The 21860-nt window shown below is 35.6% G+C and overlaps 5 protein-coding genes across 6 annotated transcripts in view; all 5 read left to right on the plus strand.

The window, feature by feature from the left end:
• LOC123676148 (knirps-related protein-like) overlaps positions 1-21860 on the plus strand; it is a 45060-nt gene that overhangs the window by 20755 nt on the left and 2445 nt on the right. Inside the window, exon 1 of one of the 2 annotated variants that reach the window (XM_045611880.1) lies at positions 20736-21836. The exons of the other annotated variant lie outside the window; for it this stretch is intronic. The gene's annotated coding sequence lies outside the window, so the exon portion shown is untranslated. Of the gene's footprint in view, positions 1-20735; positions 21837-21860 lie in introns of those variants that run through there. 2 annotated transcript variants of the gene reach the window in all.
• LOC123681458 (protein PALS1-like) lies at positions 262-14282 on the plus strand. The gene is given in 10 exon segments (XM_045619774.1): positions 262-312; positions 787-918; positions 3948-4238; positions 4866-5136; positions 5321-5506; positions 5509-5626; positions 6162-6464; positions 9791-9897; positions 10526-10839; positions 12100-14282. Coding segments are annotated over 10 exon segments (1956 nt in total). The 3' UTR covers positions 12283-14282.
• LOC123676177 lies at positions 3095-20098 on the plus strand. The gene is made up of 2 exons (XM_045611912.1): positions 3095-3108; positions 17372-20098. The coding sequence occupies exon 2, from the start codon at positions 17420-17422 to the stop codon at positions 18359-18361; it is 942 nt and encodes a 313-aa protein (XP_045467868.1). The 5' UTR covers positions 3095-3108; positions 17372-17419; the 3' UTR covers positions 18362-20098.
• Positions 6494-8273, plus strand: LOC123676169 (craniofacial development protein 2-like). Its single transcript, XM_045611902.1, has 2 exons — positions 6494-7926; positions 7976-8273. The coding sequence occupies exons 1-2, from the start codon at positions 6496-6498 to the stop codon at positions 8138-8140; spliced, it is 1596 nt and encodes a 531-aa protein (XP_045467858.1). The 5' UTR covers positions 6494-6495; the 3' UTR covers positions 8141-8273.
• On the plus strand, positions 15922-16970 carry LOC123676184 (uncharacterized protein C7orf50 homolog). Its single transcript, XM_045611926.1, has one exon. The coding sequence runs from the start codon at positions 16015-16017 to the stop codon at positions 16720-16722; it is 708 nt and encodes a 235-aa protein (XP_045467882.1). The 5' UTR covers positions 15922-16014; the 3' UTR covers positions 16723-16970.

Consider the following 21860-nt stretch of genomic DNA (forward strand, 5'->3'; position numbering starts at 1 on the left):
CGTCGACTGATGAAATAAAGAAGTTAGTAACAATTGAAGTTTTCCAACACCCCTTAAACCATTGTTTATTAATTACTTTAGGAAATTATCACATTTTGTATATATATATATATATATATATATATATATATATATATATATATATATATATATATATATAGTCGTCCTTATAATGATGGCTGGCTATAATGATATTTTAACTATGTCCGTTCTATCTGTAGCACTTCTATGTTCTCAACCTTTTTCGATGGTTCGACAAAAATGTCGAGGTGGGGATATAGATCGAATAGGGAGTTCAAGTACTTCAAGTCAGTTCAGTATATTAAACACACAGTCTAGTAAGTACAAGTTAAGTACAGTCTAATTTTATTTTTATTTCGTAATTTTTGGAGCTATTTTTTTCTTCAATTATTGTATCTTTTCTTAATTTTTTTCGTGATTTTCTGTTTATTTTTGTATTTTTTGATACTAGGTAGCATATACCCGACTTTTAGGAGTAACATTCAATGAAACCGACCAGGAACTGACCAATTTTATTTTTATTCCGTATTTTTTTGGAGCTACATATTTTCTTTCAATTATTGTATCTTTCCTCAATTTTTTCGTGATTTACTGTTTATTTTTGTATTTTTTGATACTAGGTTACTATTTTGGAGTAATATTCAATGAAACTGACCAATTTTATTTTCATTTCGTATTTTTTGGAGCTATTTTTTTTTCAATTATTGTATCTTCCCTCAATTTTTTCGTGATTTTCTGTTTATTTTTGTATTTTTTTGATACTAGGTAGCATATGACCGACTTTTAGGAGTAACATTCAATGAAACTGACCAGGAACGTGCCGTAGATGTACCGGATAATTTTATAGAAAGAAAAAAAACTCCCCCAAAATATCCTATATCAGCTAATGCGGTCAAGGTAAAGACGAAAACCACAATATACAAATCCACTTTCTATTCTATCGTAGATGCATGCTTGAAGAAATTTGATACGATTAGAAATAACACCACATATAATGAGTAGACAACTAGATATTAACCACTTTATCGTTGAAAGTACTATTACTTACTACTAAAATATCACATTTGATGGAATCTGGTACCTATGAAGAAAAAATAATTAAAGCATCCTTTATCCAAATGAGAAGTCATATTAGGCAACTGAATTCGTTAGAATGTTGTCTAATCTTTTGTTCATAATAATAATTTATTATTCTCTATATTCAATCAACAGAAGGCACCCATAAGTTATTATTCCATCCATAAATATCTGTCAATTGTTTTAATATAATCCAGAGGTTCAAAAATTCGTATTTCAAACAGAACCTTGTCAAAATAATGAATTTTCGTCTCTTACAATATTCAAGGTGCAGTTAAATACAGGGTGATTCACCCAAATGGCACACCCAGTATATTATTGCATCATTAGATAGCTTTTTTGACGACAATTTCGGCAATATGCCATACCTTGGGTGAAAACTCAGCGGTTCATGAGTTAATGGGATTCTTATGAAAAAAATGATGGCGATTTGGACTTACATTTTTTTTAATTTTTCGGCGGAAAGAGCTTTTTTCGACATTTTTTTTCTTTTTCGATTCTGTAAATACGTAGTATTATAAGACTGTTTGCGGTTTGGATAAAAAATGTACAGGGTGTTTACAAGAAGATCATAAACTTGGACAACACAAATTCATCAAAACTTAAGATTTTCGAGTTAGAACATATATTTTTCATTATTTCAGTCGATTCCTTGTACAAAAATATACCTAAAATGAATACTTTAGGTGTTACCGAGGAAGAACTTTAAATGAGGAGAAACCACAATTTATAACTGTGTGGAGTAGTCTGTAACACCCGAAAAAAACTTCTGAAAGAAACTAAAATTCTCTCTCATTTTCCTTTGTATCTCCTATTTAGGAACAACCTGTACTGAAGATGAAGTCTTGACAAACTCATAACTTTTTTTGAATACTGCTTGAAATAAATTACAAAAATATTTTAAAGTACCATTAAATTTTGATGAAAAAGGTTAACCTGAAGTTTTTCCCAAAGACGATAGTTTTCTAGAATTGTAGAAATAATATCTTCGCAAAGAAATCGAGAAAAATGTCAAAGAATGGAAGCAGATTATTCCTTGACTGAAAAGTCCCGTCTATAAAATTTCACAAAATTTAAGAAAAATTATAGAAACAACACAAGAAAACCCTCTAGAACAGGTACTTCTTATTCCTAGAACTCCTTCCCGTCATAAAATTCATAAACGGAACCTTTTTTACGCGAAACAAACCTGTTGGTCTCCTCCAGTCATTGGTATGCGTCACAGCGGAAGAATTCAATGGAGACCTGCTTCTGTACAGGTAGGTAGTACCGGAAAGGGATTACCTTGCATTTCCGGTCGACGGTTTTTACCATTAACAAATCGCTTTGAAATAAACTGCCATTGAATTGATTCACCACATAAAGTTGTGGTCTCAGAGTGAAAATACGCAATTTTTGAGTGTCCCCAACATGGTTTTTTTGACGTCGTCAATGACTAATCTCTGAACTGAAGGCATTTTTGTAATCGAATAAATCGATATGACGTATAAAATTTCCATGTGAAAACTTTTAATTTTTCCTAAAAAAAATTTTTTTCAAGGCCTAGGTATGGAAAATTTGAGTCAAATTTTTCGACTAAAGAATTTTCGGATAATTGAGGATCGTTTATTTCAACACCGCTCACCGATTGTTAGTAGGCCTCACAGTTTATGGAACTCGAAAATTTGAAAAAAAACGTAAAAATTGAATTTCTACACAATAATCGTTATATCTCCTGAAATATTGGTCACAGACTCCCCAAATAAAACGTTTTTCATAGATCGAGCTGTGATCTGAAACATATTGAGATTTCGAGTTCATATTTTGCCTCTATGAGACTTGGCAGCTTCGAGAATATTATCAAAATTTTTGGTAAATTTCAGTTCACAGCCTATAATATCTGAAATAATGGACTAATCTCTGAATGTAAATTACACTGAGGTTGTAGCTATTTTAATTTTGATATTCATTGGAATAACTTAGGATAGACCAATCAAAGACCGCCATTTCTAACGGGTGTTTTTTTTCGAGGTATATAACTTTAAGTTGGCATTACTGTTCACGCCTGAACAACGCTTGCAAATAGTGCAATTTTATTTGTGATCAATGGTGATCGGTATAGAGCCATGATTACTAACTTTTTCATTCCTGAATTGAACAACCATGATGTCCAGGAGCTGTGGTTCCAACAAGACGGCGCAACATGTCACACAGCTCGTGCCACAATCGATTTATTGAAAGACACGTTTGGTGACCGCCTAATTTCACGTTTGGGACCTGCAAATTGGCCTCCAAGATCTTGTGATTCAACACCGCTAGACTATTTTCTGTGTGGCTATGTGAAGTCATTGGTCTATGCGGATAAGCCGCAAACCCTTGACCATTTGGAAGACAACATTCGCCGTGTTATTGCCGATATACGGCCACAAATGTTGGAAAAAGTCATCGAAAATCGGACGTCCAGGTTGGACTACATCCGAGCCAGCCGTGGCGGTCATATGCCAGAAATCATATTTAAAATGTAATGCCACAAGATAATCTTGCGGATAAATAAAATTCATGTAATCGAATAATCCATCGTTGTTTTATTGCAATTCAAAGTTCTATAGCTCTAAAAAAACACCCTTTACTGATCATTCTCTCGATTTTAATGGTAGATTAGTTATCTTTCTAGATTCATTAACAAGTAATAGTTTATTGAGGAAAAAGGCAAAAATATTAGGGTATTTGAAAAACTACATTCTTGTTTGTTAACAACATTCGAAAGGGTTCTCAATCTTTCTCTCCTTCTTCTCTAGAGTTTAGTCTCGGAAGTAGGCTTTCCACTTAATGCATTTTCAGCAATTCCTTCATAAAATCATTCATTACAGAGTGGTCTTAACGGAACTGCGACAACCCCAGCTCAAACACCAAGTTCAAAACCTGTACCACCTCCAAGAGATCATCTTAAGATAGAGAAAGATGGACGGCTAGTCAACAGAGCTCCTGCACCACAACTCCCAGCGAGGATAACAAATAACAATAATAATAATATCACCTCCATCACACCGGCCACACCTACGGCGGTGACTGAACCCACCAGGGAACAACTGAACAGCATCAAAAAGTATCAGGTGAGAAATTTTCACAATGATTTTATTGGTAGAGTTAGGAATTTAGGGGTGTTTTAGTCTTAGGTAGTTTGTTTTCTGCCTGCCTGACAGATCCAATCGAGTTGAGATCTCACAAGTAAATATAACAGGCCAATTGAAAAGTCCCCGGTTTCATAGTAAAACACATTCTTTTGGCAAAAATTCTTTTGGCTAAAAATTTCCCTCTTTTCTAGGCCGAGTGGTCAGAGGAGGCGCAGCCCACCAAAGTGGCCTTCTGCACGAAGGGGACGAACTCCTAGAGGTCAATGGGGTGGAAATGAGAGGTAAAAGTGTAAATACAGTCTGTGATATTCTGCAAACAATGGATGGCGAACTGACCTTCCTCATCGTGCCAGCATCTCAAGCGAAATCCTACTCTGGAAGGATTCGGTTCTGCACGTCCGCGCCCACTTCGATTACGATCCCGAAGACGATATGTACATTCCTTGTAGGGAGCTGAACTCATTCTCATGAGATGACTCCTGGGGAGGCAATGCTTCTTCATTTTTTCGGAAGCCAAAGGCTTGTTTCACCTCACACATAGCCTCTTGAGATGCTGATGACCAGCTATCCTTCCATCTCTTCGAAGGGCGTCCTGGTTGTCTTCTAGTAGCTGGCTTTCCATTCCGTGCAATCTAAGCAAGTCACTCATTACAGAGTGGTCTTAACGGAACTGCGACAACCCCAGCTCAAACACCAAGTTCAAAACCTGTACCACCTCCAAGAGATCATCTTAAGATAGAGAAAGATGGACGGCTAGTCAACAGAGCTCCTGCACCACAACTCCCAGCGAGGATAACAAATAACAATAATAATAATATCACCTCCATCACACCGGCCACACCTACGGCGGTGACTGAACCCACCAGGGAACAACTGAACAGCATCAAAAAGTATCAGGTGAGAAATTTTCACAATGATTTTATTGGTAGAGTTAGGAATTTAGGGGTGTTTTAGTCTTAGGTAGTTTGTTTTCTGCCTGCCTGACAGATCCAATCGAGTTGAGATCTCACAAGTAAATATAACAGGCCAATTGAAAAGTCCCCGGTTTCATAGTAAAACACATTCTTTTGGCAAAAATTCTTTTGGCTAAAAATTTCCCTCTTTTCTAGGCCGAGTGGTCAGAGGAGGCGCAGCCCACCAAAGTGGCCTTCTGCACGAAGGGGACGAACTCCTAGAGGTCAATGGGGTGGAAATGAGAGGTAAAAGTGTAAATACAGTCTGTGATATTCTGCAAACAATGGATGGCGAACTGACCTTCCTCATCGTGCCAGCATCTCAAGCGAAATCCTACTCTGGAAGGATTCGGTTCTGCACGTCCGCGCCCACTTCGATTACGATCCCGAAGACGATATGTACCTTCCTTGTAGGGAGCTGGGAATCAGTTTTCAGAAGGGGGACGTGCTTCCTGTTATAAGGTGAGTAACGTTGCCACATCGGGCGTTAAATACGTCCTTCAGGGACGTATGCTGTCATTCTGTCAAGTGTCATTTCACTTTAAATTTGTTTTGAATCTTGTTAAAAGGGTGTTTTCGCGTTCTTATAATTGTGATTATGGAAATTCTGTTTGGTGTGACCGGAAAATTTGAATGAAATGGGTGCTTTTTGAGAGCAACAAGAAAGCGACGTAAACGATGATCATGACTTTAATTCTCGTAGGATCTGTATTTTTTAAGCACATAAGCCAAGATCTACGTCAAATTTTTCATGTAGTCGAAGAGCAATGGCCAACAAGTTGAGAACAGCGACGTATCGACATTTCGGAGTCTCCTTCAACACTTCAAGCTACAGCAGCAATATTCTCTTTTAGTGTCGTGTTGAGGGTTTTGAGCCGAGAAGAGTAGAATTAGTGCGAAAACTATCAATAACTGCAATGTCAAAAAATATTACAGTGTTGCCGTTATAACCGTTTCAAATTGTATTTCTCCTTCATAAGTCATGTCTTTTTTTCAGTCAAGAAGATCCCAACTGGTGGCAAGCCTATAGGGAAGGCGAAGACGACCAGACTCTGGCTGGACTCATCCCCTCCCAAACGTTCCAACATCAAAGAGAAAGTATGAGATTAGTCGCCGAAGAAAGGATGTCGAAACCACAAAGAAAATCTTCCACCCTCTTGTGCGGCAAAACCGCGCGAAGAAAGAAGAAGAAGGGAGCGTATAGCGAAGGGGGTTACCCCATGTTTACCAACACCGTAGAAGAATACGATCAAGACGAAATCTTGACTTATGAGGAGGTATCGTTGTATTATCCCAGAGCGAACAGTAAGAAACTTCGCCGGTGATTCTCCATGGGTGAATTGAGTAGCTCATCGGGGTCACTGCCGGTCCCAAGCCCGGATAAAGGAGGAGGGTTCACAAGTGAGGCTAGCAACCTACTTGTGGTAAAAACAATTAATGCTCCTAGGACTAACAATGTTGCCTCGGACAGGATTGATCAATCGGATAACGACATGGCGAGAAAGAGGAGAAAACGATTAAGGAAACTGAATATATTGCGGATAGGATGCTGGAATGTGACATCTTTTAACAAGAAGGATCAAGAGATATTGATAGAGATCAAAAGACACAAAGTTGACATATGTGCTCTTTCGGAAACAAAAAAGAAAGGTAAAGGCAACATCAAATACGAAGACTACATTTTCATATATAGCGGGAAAGGAAAGCACGAAAGAGCTACATCGGGAGTCGGCTTGATGGTACATGGAAAACTCGAAGCGAACATAGAAAATGTCATATATGTCAATGACAGGATACTGCAGGCAATATTTAAATTTCAGGACACGAGTATTACCCATATTATAAGCGTATATGCACCGGATATATCTAAGCCCTCAGAAGAGAAAGATGCCTTCTATGAAGACCTGCAAAGGGTACTCGACGGAATACCAGGAAAGGACGAAATCATGCTGCTCGGAGACTTCAACGCTAGAGTTGGTAACGGTGTGATAAGAGGACTGAAAAACCGATTCAACGAAGAAAACATCAATGAAAATGGAGAACAACTAATTCAAACATGCGCACAAAATGAATTAAGAATAAATAACACATTCTTCCCACACAAACCGCAGCACAGCTTCACGTTCGAAAACTCAAGAGGTCAAAAATCAGTAATAGATTATGTGATAACTAACAAAAACGTCCATCCATCGAAAATACTCGACGTGAGAGTCTTGAGCTCAGCTAACACCATAACCAACCACAACCTCGTCCTAGCGAAAATCAGGAACAAAGTACAAAGAGAGCGTAGAACCCAAGCCATTCAAACTGAAAAGCTTAACATTGAATCGCTGTCAAATGATTCAACAAAAGATCTATATCAGAGGAGACTAGCACTACAGATAAACAACAACAAGATCAGGGAAGCTGATGACGTCGAATCCGCTTGGAAAAAACTGAGGACGAACATCATCACAGCCGCAGAAGAAGCCCTGGGACGAAGGAGAACCACTTCAAACGGTAAAAGACAGACGAAACCCTGGTTTACAGAGGATGTGAAAACGCTAGCTGAAGAAAAACGCACCGCATACCTTCAGTTCAGAAGTAAGAAGCTAACATGCGAAGGGTATAAATTAGTACGAAATAGGGTAAACGAGCAAATACAGGCAATAAAACGAAGCTTCTGGGAAAAATTCTCTTCGGACATGGAGCATGATCTGTATGGAGCACAAAAGAAGGTATGGAACATGCTAAGAAATAGGAAAAAGCCAGTTAACGAACATATACTTTTATGTTTTACTTTCATGAAATAAAATAATAGAAAATCTTCATATACAAATGACAAGGATATCATCGGACACTTGGGAAAAACACTTTCATCAATTATATGGCAAAACCAACAAAGTGGTATGTGAGTATGGGGATGTGGAAGAACATGGGAATTGGTCAATATCCCAAGAGAAAATACGTCAAACACTCAATGCACTAAAAAAATAGAAAATCACCTGGTTTGGACGAGATAACCATATGGCAAAACCAACAAAGTGGTATGTGAGTATGGGGATGTGGAAGAACATGGGAATTGGTCAATATCCCAAGAGAAAATATATCAAACACTCAATGCACTAAACAATAGAAAATCACCTGGTTTGGACGAGATAACCAATGAAATGCTGAAATACGGAGGGGATGACCTAATTCAGGAGCTGCACACCTTGTTTAACATTATATATATAATATATTATATATAATTTCGATTATGATTCCTACGTAATGGCGTGGAGACCTTCTGTCTGACAATGGTTTATGTTGATGGCAATTATATTGCTGATACATTAGATAACCAGATAAATAATTAATATCATACGATGATATTACTCGTTTGGATATTGTACTAAATATTGTACTCATTGTTAATTTCATCAATTATATCCAAATAACAGCCATTTTATTTTGTTATTTTTTAATACATGCATGTTGAGATTTTATTGTAACATGTTCCGAATTTTAATGAATATTGATTTAAAAACACTTCATATAAACACTCAGGGCAACACTTGAGGCATTGACCAGCACATCAAGGTGTGGTAATTTTTTTCGTATAAAGATATGTTTCAGTATCCTGTAAATTATTTATTTTTAATCTCTAGAGTGTAGATGTTTCAGCATATTTTGAGTATAAATTCAACCATTGGGGATTCTTTTGGTAGTAAATTTTTGTAAATCATCATGTATTAGCAGTCTATTTGCCCTATGTAATAATTCATCGATAGATGATTAAAAAATGTTATTTTTGTGTGATATTTGTTTTCAGAGGGGAATATTTTGAAGGTACAGTATGTGTTGTTTATTCTGAGTCATGTAAATAAGTGTATGAAATTCATAAGATCTCTCAGTATATTTGATGATAAACTCTTGAAACGATCATTTTTTTGACTATTATTATATTTGAAAATATTCAATTTCTCTACTGCGTTTGAAGACTTTGAATTTGTAATTTCAACCCAAAAAACCCAATGCCTTTCTGTATCTAAGGAACCGAGAAGATGCAAGCTGGCAGTGTATAATAAGAGTATCGAGCAAGTAATGTCGTACACATACCTTGGCTCTAAAATAACAAGTAGCAGAAATTTAAAAGAAGAGGTGCAGAGCCAAACAACAAAAGCTTCCCTGATATCAGGATACCTACGCGATATAGTATGGAGGAACAAACACTTGAGCACAGCTAGCAAGGTCAGAATTTACAAGACGTGTGTGAGGCCAGTCATGACATACGGCATTGAAACACGAGCCGAAAATGCTCAAACCAAAAGACAACTGAGAACAACGGAAATGCGAGTACTGAGAAGTATAACGGGCTATACATTGTACGACCATAAGAGAAGTGAGGAAATCAGAGAGATCTGTGGACTACAAGACGTGGTGAGATGGGCCAGAATAAGACGAAGACACTGGAGAGACCACGTAGATAGGATGCCCGACAACCGACTACCCAAAATAGCAAAAACAGAAAAGCCCAATACCTCGAGACTCCCAGGAAGACCACCAAAACGATGGTACGAGAGCTGGACGTCGGCATCCCAAGAATGAGGAACATTGCAGAAAACACAGGACTAAGTCCTAACGTAAGATGAAGAAGAAGAAGAAGAACAGTAAGAGACCGATAGTTTTGATTGGACCTCCGAACATTGGAAGGCACGAGCTCAGACAGAAGCTCATGGAAGACGCGGAGAGATTCGCTGCTGCCATACCTCGTAAGTTGATTTATGATCATATGATCAATACTAAAAGATCCTTTCTCAAATTCCATGGAAAATCCATTTATTCTGCCTTGTAGAACAAAATCGTGCGGGAATATCTCAGTTTCACACAGATCTCATGGTTACATTTCATTATTTTACGTTGGTATTCTTGTCAGGGATCTATCAATTATCTGTCACATTTGCGATACAGGAAACAGTTTTGCCAACCAATATTTTTCAAAACAAAATCAGAAAATTATATTTATGGGAATATTCCATTAATTTCAATAAAAATGCAGTGAATTAAAGTAAGTAATGTATAAGAATCGTAGAGAAGGCTCATTCTAACACTCAATCATTCAAAAACTCGCCACTTCGTGGCTGGTTTTTGAATTTAGAACTTGTGGAAGAATGTCTTCTGACATTACTTTAATACAAGATTAATTTCCCAATCTGGCAACACACAGAAACCATTTTAACCTCACTTTCGATCATGTTGGATGTCACTTGTCAGTTGTCAATTCTTTGCTTTTACCCTTGTATGTACCTTTGCTCTAATGTCTCTTAGTTTTGAGGATGTATAACTTAAATTCTTAGAATTCAATTGGCCCAGATATAATAATTGAATTTTCATTAACAGATACCTCTAGGGCCAGAAAAGAGAACGAAGTAGATGGTCAAGACTATCATTTCATCACAAGAGCCCAATTTGAGGCTGACATCCTTTCGAGAAAGTTTGTCGAACATGGGGATTTCGAAAAGGCTTATTATGGTACGTCTTTGGATGCAATCAGATCTGTCGTGAACTCAGGGAAGATCTGCGTCTTATACCTACACCCCCAGAGCTTGAAGATCCTTCGAACTTCTGATTTGAAACCTTACGTGGTGTATGTGGCACCTCCCAGTCTGGAAAAATTGAGGCAGAAGAAGATAAGGAGCGGGGAATCTTTCAAGGTAAGAAGTTTGTGCCTATTATAGGTTATTACAATTCGTTTGAGTAAATATTTACAAAGTTACATACCGCTTTAAACTAGATGAAATTTTCCGGACTTACTCATTTTGGGGTGTAAAATACGAATCCACAGTGAGCAAATTCTGATCGCCTTCTTCCAAATAAAAAAAATTATTTTAACCAAGGTCACTTCACTTAAATCCTGTTACACACTTTTGTTTTTTAGGTTATTTGTTGGGTATACGTACAATATTCAAGTCATTTTCCAATTCCATTCCATTTTTTGATACTTTAGTCATTTTCTTACAGTAATATCTATATATAACCCGAAAACCTAACCTATAGAATTAATATTTTGTTTGTTTTGAAATGTCAATTGTTAGAACCGGCAACATGACAGTATACGCTGTATTAGTGATGACGTCACACACCGCCATTTTAGTTCTCCTGTCAGTGTTCGGAATCCAAACAAACAAATTGTCATTCAAATAAGTACGTTGTCGTTGAATAAATTGGCTTATTTTGATAAATAAGATTATTAAAGGAACGATTTTACTATTAATTGATAGACTGAAGGCACGAGATCAATGCCAGTAAGTTCGAACTTGAAGTTCAACTTTTTACAAAATCTGGGGAATGATACAGGATTCAAACTTACTGGTATTAACCTCGTTCCTTCTGTCCATCAATTAATACTGAAATCGTTCCTCAAATACTCTTATTCATGAAAATAAGCCAATTCCTTCAACGACACCGTATCAATTTGAATGACAATTTATTTGTTTGGATTCCGAACACTGACAGGAGAACCAAAAATGGCGGTGTGTGACGTCACACTAATAGAGCGTATTGACACTTCAAGACAACAAAAAAACAACAGTGTATAAGATAAATTAGGTAAAGTCTAGAAAAACTAGAGACGATCAGAATTTTTGACTTTGGATTCGTATTCTACACCCTAAAATCTGAAATCATTTTCGTTTCAATTCAACCGTCCACTTTATGTCAGGCAACCTAAAATGCATCCTTCGAAGTGTCAAATTATACTCTGTGACTTTTAGCTCGGGCGAAGGAAAAAGGGAAGCCTTTTTTTTCAATTTTGTACGATTTTTTCGAAAATATTTTGTTGTAGAAACCTTCTCATGATAGTAATGAATACAACAAAAAAAGAATTATCCAATTTGGTGCAATCGTTTGAACGTGATTCCCTCACATAGATCCTCTTTTATGTATATAGATAAAAATGGCATTGTTCGTTTCAGGAGGAAGAATTGAAGGACATTATCGAAAAGGCCCGAGAGATGGAAGATAAGTACGGACATTTCTTCGACATGGTCATCATCAACAATGATACCGAAAGAGCTTACCACCAACTCTTGGGCGAAATCAACAGTTTGGAAAGAGAGCCCCAATGGGTACCAGCGGCTTGGGTCAGAGTGACCTAGTTATACCGTCGAGAAAGATTGATAACGAATCCTGTTCGAAGATGGGCATACCAGACTGAAAAGAAAAAGTTGTACATAAGAGAATAATAAGTCGACTGATTTATTTTAAATTTTAAATACTTCTATCAAGGATAATATGAATTCTAAAAGAAGGAATCTACGGTTATCAGACAGATACAAAACGAAGTGTTTCCGATGAGGTAAAATGAATTTCAGGGATTTTTATTCATAGTTTCTTTCTGATCGCTTGATATTCTATCGGTAAAGGTGTTATAAAAAAAAAGTTATATTAGATATTCGAAAACTCGGATCGGTGCTGGATAAGTGTGCATCTATTTTTCCGACCCACAATTTAGATTCGCACTCACCCAGTCGTCTAGTTCAGATCTGAAACTGTCCCGAAAGCTGGCGAACAAAGTTATATCGTCCGTGATGTGTACTGAAAAAAAGGCGCAATGATATTCAATTCAGGAAGCATCGGTGGAACGAACAAAAAATGAATCAACAACAATCAAAATTATCATTTGAAAATCTTATTTGTTTTTTCAATATTACACTGAACTGAATCGCCCCCTAGATATTGATTCAAATATCTCAAATTCTAAATTGATTATTACGATATGCTTTTAAGAGGGAACACCTCCAGGTGACTTCGCGGTTCAAAATGAAATAAGAGATATTTCTCCTTACAAATCACCGATTTTTTCATAATTTCTCTAAACAAAAATTCATTACAAAAGAGGCAAAACTCTAATTTTTAAAAAGACACGTAAAGTAATTCCTTTCGATGAAAGTTGGAACTATTGTAATATTCCTAACTTCTACGAAGAAGTCACGTGGTGGTGTTCCCCCTTAACTCGTTGAATTTTTGTATTTTGCCCCCCAGTCTAGAAGAAAACAAAAGAGAGAATATTGTGTTCTGTCTTCGACCTTGGGCAGTTAATTTTGGTGTTTTCCTGAGCGTTTGGCTCGTGATAATTTGAGGAATTATCCAAGGAAAAATAAAAGTTTCTATTGAGCAGTTTTGAATTTTGATATATGATAAAAATTCTAAATTTTATGAAAAGATAATAAATCTTGATTATATTATCACCAAAGGACTAGAGAAATTGTAATTAGATTGTGTATTAACTATATAAAATATTTATCTTTTTGTTTTGGAGACAAATGTTAAAAAAAAAATAGGGATTTCTGATGATGATAAATTCAATAAAAAATCTATTAGAAAAACTAAAACAAATAAAAACTCATTTGAAATTTTCTCCATTAGAATCGGTGCTTGATATTTTGAGTTTAAAAAAACTCCGCAATAATTCTAGGAAATACAAGTGCAATCGTGATATCTACATTGAAAATATCAAACTCAAAATCCAATAAATATTCGGTTTATTCAGCCAATGAGATTTTTCTAAAACATCACTTTATATACAATAAGTACGAGTTTTCCAAAACTGTGGTTTGATACCGTTCAGATTTTATCAGATCGAATAGGTACATTTCATTATACGGGGTGTTTGGAGAAGATATGTCAAGAAAAATTTTCTACTCATTAAAAAACCGATAAAAATGTAAGAGGTTGTCGATTTGAAATCAAGAAAAAATATTGGAACGTAAGAATGAGTAAGTTTCTTTGAAAGCAGTGGCGAAGCTAGAGGGGGACCTGGGGAAACCACCCTTTCCTTAACTATCGCATGAGCAGAAAAATACATCATGAATTTAATGTAAACTAGATGGGCCTTAAAATCTTGGCCCCCCAATTCTTGAGAGCTGGTCACTGTTTGAAAGATAGACAAAAAAATGGTATAGGAACTGTGTTAGTTTTAGTCCTGAATTTTTGACCTATCTTCATCGAACCCCCTATATAAAATTATTCAAATATGTAATTCTATTCTTCAGATCATGTCGTGGTTGTGACGAAAAAATTATTTTAAATATAACTGCTGTTCACTTAGTTTTTATAAGTGTGTGTAGTTCCGCATATCTTAAAACTCATGAGATTATAATAGGTAAAATAGAAAAAACGGTGGTGCAATACAAAACTCTTTAAAAATTAAAATATTCAAAGAAAAAAATTAGGAATAATAAAGCAATTACTGCATAGGCAATTCTACATTCAATTCACCTAGCAGGTAAACCGGCAAATAAAAAAAATAAAAATTCATTTCGATAAAAGCTGTGTCATTTTTTCACGTAATTAAAATGAACTAATAGGATCATATCGAGAATTCACTGCATGGTTTTCCTTAATGGAAGAATAATTTCGAAAAAAACAAAATACATATTATAAAATTGGCATAATATTGAATTTTCAGAAAGTTTCGTTGGGAAGAAGAGGTGCCAATCAAACATCAGAAACACAAGGTAATTGCAAATGCTTTTGCAAAGAGGAAAAAATATTACGAGGGTGCAAAGATATCAATAGAAGACCAAAACCATTCGGATCCCGTCGGATTGGATTTTGACCCAAACAGTGCCTCCAGCAACGAGCTGAGTACATCTTGGGTGGAGAATTTAAGGAAACTAATCTATAGAAGGGGAGCAGTGCCTAATCAACCCGATTCAGAGGTCAGCGTCAGCTTGAGACATGTCAGCATAGAAAGTAGATGTAATTCTGGCGATAGTCAGCTTTCCGTTCAAATAGCCGAGCTGAAAGCTGTTAAGAAGGTGAGAAATGGAAGCAGGTATCGGAGGGAGAAGAGGCATACAAGGAAGTCCAGAAGTAGACATTCTAGGAGATCATCTAGAAGAAACTCCATTAACGGAGGTAGCAGAACCAGCTTGGATTCCCATATGGAACTTATCAACGCTCTCACAAACACTGAAAGTTGTAGAGGTTTCAGGCCTAATCTAGGCCGACGAACAGCTAACGCAGGTCTGGATGGCCAACAGTTATCAGACCTGTTTAATAGCAGAAAATGAAGATCCCACGGTGGAAGAACAAGAAGCGGCAGTGAAGATGAGAACGTTTCTGTTACCATTTCCGAAAGCAAGTTCAATATGAGAGTTAGTAACACCAATAACTTAGATTTGAACGATCAGCTTATGATCCAGTCTTTACGACAGCAAATTGGTGATATCTCATCCACCTCACTTTCGGATGATTATTTACACAAGGACTACGGACAAGAGAAGAAATATTGTGAAGAGATTGAGAATTACGACGGGACGCAAGAGTTGAAATAAATCGGGTACTCTTCCAATTCCGATAATTCAGGATCCGAAAGTGACAATTCATCTTGTCCGGAAATTAAAAATTTGGTTCAAAGTTCGGTAAACTCTGCTGTGTCTGGAGGTGAAAAGTTGAACCAATCAAGTAGGCAATCTAGGAATTCTCGCACATCGACAGATGTAGCTGTACAAACTAGTATACAAAACCTAGATATGGATGACTCAGATAAAGATGAGATAAGTCATAAGTTTCACAAATCGAAAATTTCGAAAATGGTAGGTAATAAAAAGATAAAGAAAAAACGTGATAAATATAAAAGTTCGAAAGACTATTGCAAAAATTGCGGAACACCTGATGAGTGTAAGCCATTGAACGGTGATGAGGATAAATAAAAAGTCGAATGAAGAATCAAAAGCTTATTTGCAACAAATAGGAAAAAATTCTATTGGCGAGTCCATGACTAAGACTAACTAAAAAACTTCCTAATAACAAACTAGTGCCAACAATGTGTTAACCTCTCTTTTTACCGAATAAAAATATTAGATATTTTTTTATATTTCACAATGGAAGTTGAACAAAAATCATTGAAAAAACGTAACCGTGGTCATAATAAGCGAATTTGTTTTAACGAAGAGACAGTAACCAAAAGTACAGCTGAATCACTTCTATCACAGGAACAGAAAGAAATAAAAATAGATGCTTCCACTGTTTTAAACAAAATTGAGAATGAAGAAATCGGCATAAGACGTCAACCCAAGAAGCCTAAGCAAAAGAATTCGATTAAGAATGATCAAGTGAAGAGTGATGATATTATCAAACCAAAGAAAAGAAAACGAAATGAACTAAGCAAGGAAAAATTGATTGAAAAATCTAAGGATGAAGACGGAAGTGTAACTGAAAAATCCGATAATTCTGTTTCAAAACGAAGTTTGAAACGTTTGAAAAAACAGCAAATGGAGGAAGCAAAAAAAATTGAATCGGATATCGATTGCCAGAAAAAAGCTTTGAACTATTTATCAAATTGGAAATATAATAAATCTGAATGGAAATTTGAAAAATTGAGGCAGATTTGGTTGGTCCAAAATTTATACAATGACAAGAAAATAGATGCCAAATATTGGGATACACTTTTAGAATATTTCACCAACTCACAGGGTAAAATACGTCAAAAGTTACTTGATGAGGCTGTCAAAATAGTAGAAAATGATGAAGATCAATCAAATGAAGACGTGAAACTCAATAGAGCAAGGGATATTGTTCAAAACTTGTGAGTAGATATTTGATTGAACTAAGCAATATTAGTTGATTGTTATTAAAATTTCTGTATAGAATATTAATAATTTTTATATCCCTGGCTGTATTTTACTAGGTCCGTTCGAGCAAACGGTTCAGACAAGTTTGGATCGCTGCTTGAACAAAAACCTTATTTTGAGGGTAAAAATATCCTATCAATTTTTCATTTATAAGAACTCAAATGACTTCTTGTTATCTATTTATAATTCATGTTTGAACTATTGAACTTAGCTATGAAACATAAAAAGTTCAAGAAAAAACCCAAAGATATCTTAGATATTTATGGGAAAGTTAAAAAAGTTGTGGAAAAATGAAGTATGTGTACAGTTGACTTATTTATTAGTAAGTAAACTGAAGTGATAGTGGGGAAATATGCCTCAATTTACCTATCTATAAGGTATATGTAAATATTTTTTTTTTTTTTGTAATCAATTGGAAAATAAGGTGGAAAAATAGTGTACAGGAGGCGTTTATTCCACAGATGTTTAATTGTTTGGGTGTCAAGTGCACTTTAACATGATGAAACCAATGAGTCCTGTTATGACAAGAGTTTTAAAATATTTAATCGTTCTTTTCGCATCCTAAACATTATGGTAAAGTGGGTGTTCGGTATTTTAACCAAAAAAGATACGTGAACCATACTTATGGTATATCTAAGAAGATAAGAGGAAGAAAATGAAGGGCACAAAACCGTTATTTATGTTCCTGTTTGTATGGACGATAGCTAGATGCTATCCGACGAAACCTCTCAACGAAAGATCAACGGAGTTGACATGGCAGGCTTGGTTGCTGATTGATGAAAGCCAGAACAAACAGCAGGATAGCACGTTGAAACGAAGAATTACCCCAAAATCTGTGTTTATAGCACCCACTTTCGGTCCTGAAAGCTTACCCGAATGCTCCGAAGGGTACCAGTCTGATCCAATGGGAAGATGCATAAAAGTTATTATGCTGAACAAAGAGCTACACCTGGATTTCTTGCTTCAGCAATTAAACCAGAAGTTTGGAGGAATGGAAGACTACGAGTATGAGGATGAAACCACTTCCGGTCCCCTCAATATAAACATTCCTCTCAACGCAGTTCAAGAAGAAACAGATGTAGCTATTGTGGTTGCACCAACCAAAAATATTGGACAGAGTGCCTTGGACAAGGAGATGGATATGAACAAGACCTTGAGCGTGGAAAAAGTAAATGTGGCTGATATTGCTGGAATCCTTGGTTTGAAACAGGTTGCTGAAGTTGAAACTACAACAATAATGGGAACAGATACAACAACGCAAGAGCTGACAACAGAAACAACAACCGTCAACACACAAGGTTCAACATCAGAGTTAAACGCTCTTTTCTTCTTGGATTCGAAGAGACAGGTAGAAGTCAAAACAGACTCAACAACTTTGACATCTACCACATCAAATGCCGCTTCTACCGAAGGTTATGTTGACAGTCGCACAACTCAAAAAAGGGGTATTCAGGACAGCGAACTCACTCTGTACCAGATGGACCAAGCACTCCCCTATACTGATTCATCAGTATCTTTCGTCGATACCAAAAGAGAAGTTGTTAAAACGAAAGATGACCCTACGACCACTGAGAAAATAACGGAAAGGCCACAGTAAGATCAACTCTGATGGTGCCCAAGAATCGAACAAATTCTTATGATTACGTACCACCTCTACCAAGGGTTTCAACACCGGCACCTTTCAGAAAACCAAGTCATCAAGATACCACAACAGCTTCCATCTTATTCACCCCAATAGACAATGTGCTCTCTCTGGAAGATAGCACAGTTGTTCCCAAGAATACAGGCGCAGTTTTGTCTACAGGTTCTCAAGATACTTTCAATGGCAACAGCAATAATAAATTTTTTATCCAACTTGGAGATTCTTCTAACGAAACCTCTAACAGTCTACCAATAAAAACGGATATTAAAAGGGTAGCCGATTTTAATAAAATAGCGTTTCCTACAAAAGGAACTACCCTTGGTAATACTGGGAGCTGGATATTTAGTTTACCTTCATCAAACAGAGTGAGATTTCCCACATCACAATTTTCATCACCACCCTCAAAGACAACCTACTCATCTGATAGATTCGGAGTGCAATTGCAAACTACCAGTTCACCAAATGACGAAAGAAATCATTTGAAGACTTTATCAGATATAAGCCCAACTCCACTCAATTTGACCACTCTATACGAGAGGATGAAGGCACATAGGGAAAACCATAGAAATAGAGAGAAACATAGTGAATGGTTCCATCTGCCAACAAAATGGTCTAACACCTCACATAAGCCAATGGTATTGAGGTTTTCTAAGAAGAGTGGCCACATGGATAGGCAAGAGTTTCATTCTGGTTTTCTCAGGCAGATTGATGCTAGAGCCTTTGGGTTCAAACCGACGATACAAAGATGATACCTACCAAATGTAGACATCACCGCAGCTTTTTGACTGCTTTGTATATATATTTACAAATGTTTTAGTTTGTACTCATAGTCTGAACAGTACCTTATGATTTTAAAAGTATTATTGAAATGAGCTGTTGCTCAGGGGTTGAAGGAACATTTCAAGTCAACTTAGATGGCTGAGTTGAAATATGAATCGGGAAGAAAAATCCACAAAATATTTAAAAATTCAGACACTGATATCCTTCACAATTATTGATACCGAGTTAACAGAACCTTGATTTTTGTGTGGCTCCTCTGATTGTAGATATAGAAAGAGAAGTAAACTATGTATTTCCAAATAACAAATTAACAAGGCTCAAAAAGATAAGAAATACCTAGCTACTAAGTTTCAGAAAAAAATTCGTTTCAACTCTTGACTAGCAGCTCGATATTTATTTATATTCAAATAGTTCACAGAAAGTTATTACTACTTACCTCACAGTTTGTATATTTTAAGAAATCCAAAAGTTTTTAATCCATATCATATTTTTTCTTCTTCAGTGATACATCACATTGTAACAAACTGATTTTTTTTATCGAATTAATAAGCTGTTCGAATATATGTGAAATAAATAACTGAATGTATTGTAGAATGCCATGAAGTTAAACAATCAGTGGTCCCTAGTTAAATGTTTGTTTTTGTCCATATGCGATTAACATTTATCTAACATAGGTATTTCAGTTAATTGAAAACCATTCATTTAACTTGTCTGTTTTTCTAATTGTATTATATTATTATAGTCATGTATATAATCAATTTTACTCATTAGGTTAAGATTTAATTTATTATGTTTTTTAGATAAGCACAAAATTTCTTATTTTCATCAAAGAGATCCCAAAGAACTTAAAAAAAAATCATATTTTCATATATTGGCGATTCCAACATTATTGTTATAATGTATGAATAATGTTTCCATAAGTATTGAATGTCTGTTAGTTTCATTCAGTAGAAGAAAAAACGGGAAATTAATTTCTCTCAACGAATAAATTATAAAAATATTAAGGATAAAAAGAGATTTATATCTTTTACAAAGTGTTTTCCTCCTGTGAGCAATTACTTGATTTCTACCTAGAAATTGTAATGATATTTGGCGTACTCAGCATTCCATTCGAATATATATTTTCAAAGCTAAGTTTTTCACAGAATTACCAGTAATTTTATCTTTTTTTCCGAATTATATCTAAAAAATTAAAAGAATATAGTCTCTAACAGTATTCATCATAGTAATCATGCTTCTTGCATCTCAGAATTTCAAATGGAATGTATCAGGTAATTGAAATAGATCCGTTGATTCTTTTTAATTTATCGAAACGAAACTGTTAAAAAATAATTAAGAAAATTTTGTGTCAAAAATTGTCGTATGTGCCAGTATGTGAATTAAATAAAATATTTGGAAAAAAAAAAAAATAAAAAAAAAACAACCGCCGCAGAGCTATATATGCAAGATATCACCGCATGTTATTTCGTCTATGGAAAATACAGTCCACTCGCAAAAAAAGGTAAGTGCACACTCAACATTCGAAATAATTCTAAAATTTCATTATTTGCGCGACAGTGGGCTTCCGCCAAAAAGAATTATAATTTAATTTTATATCAATACTGAAATGCTAATATCATACCGGCTAGATCATAAAATGTAAATAAATGAATGTATGTATGTTAATCCTTTTGTTGGGCATAGGTGAAACTAAAAATGTTTTATTTGGAATTCTACCCTAAAAATGAGCTAATCGAGCCAATTCGAACAATTTTGTTTGAAAGAATGAGTATTATTCGATGGAAATATCAGTTTTGTGTAACCAGAAGAACTTTCTCAAAGACTTTTCATATTTTGTTCACTTCAAGGATATTTCAGGATCCATGCTCGACTGTACGATCATTAAAGGTGCTGACAATGTAGAAATGTGATATTTTCTTTAATTTGTTACTTTACTTGTTCCAGATGTTAGAATTAGTTGTGTTATGTTGTCAGATAGTGTGCAGTACAAATTTAATAAATGAACAACAGCTTCATGGATATGTAGCATACATATTTATGTTATGTGCAATATCCTTCAAAGACGGAAAGTGAGTGATTGAAAATTACATGGATGTGTTTCCATTTTCATTTTATATTCTGGTTCGAGATTTAGTTTCTCTCCCAAACGTCTTAAGTGATGCCCTTCGCCAGTGGTTTGAAATGGTTTCTACTATGGATAAATAGATATTTGCATTTTATTGGTATACATATTGTATTATATTTATTAATAAATGATGTTTAGTACTTATACTGCAGCTTGAGCGAGAACTGCAGGTTGGTGAATCAGAAAGCTTTCAGAGACGAAGTAATCAGATGCAGTGATTATTTCTCCATTTACTCGGATATGGTATTGGATAAATTGAACATTGGGCTCCGCTACCGTAATGCTAAACGAGACTGTGCACGTTTCCTTCAAAGTTTGTTGCATCTTCCGTATGAAGTCTGTGTTATGATTATCGACAATATGAGCAACAAAGAAGCTTTGATTTAATGCAGACGTTTGAAGTTGGAACACTAAAAAGCCGATCAAATCTCTTGTGGAGTAACGATAACATTGGTAGAAAGAGATCTGATTTGAAGGTACCTGGATTTTATGAAGCATTCAAAAATATTTTTTGTTTTTCAACAGGTAGGTAATTCTCATTCTCATATA

The sequence above is a fragment of the Harmonia axyridis genome, chromosome 1 (assembly GCF_914767665.1).
Source record: "Harmonia axyridis chromosome 1, icHarAxyr1.1, whole genome shotgun sequence".
NCBI lineage: Eukaryota > Metazoa > Arthropoda > Insecta > Coleoptera > Coccinellidae > Harmonia > Harmonia axyridis.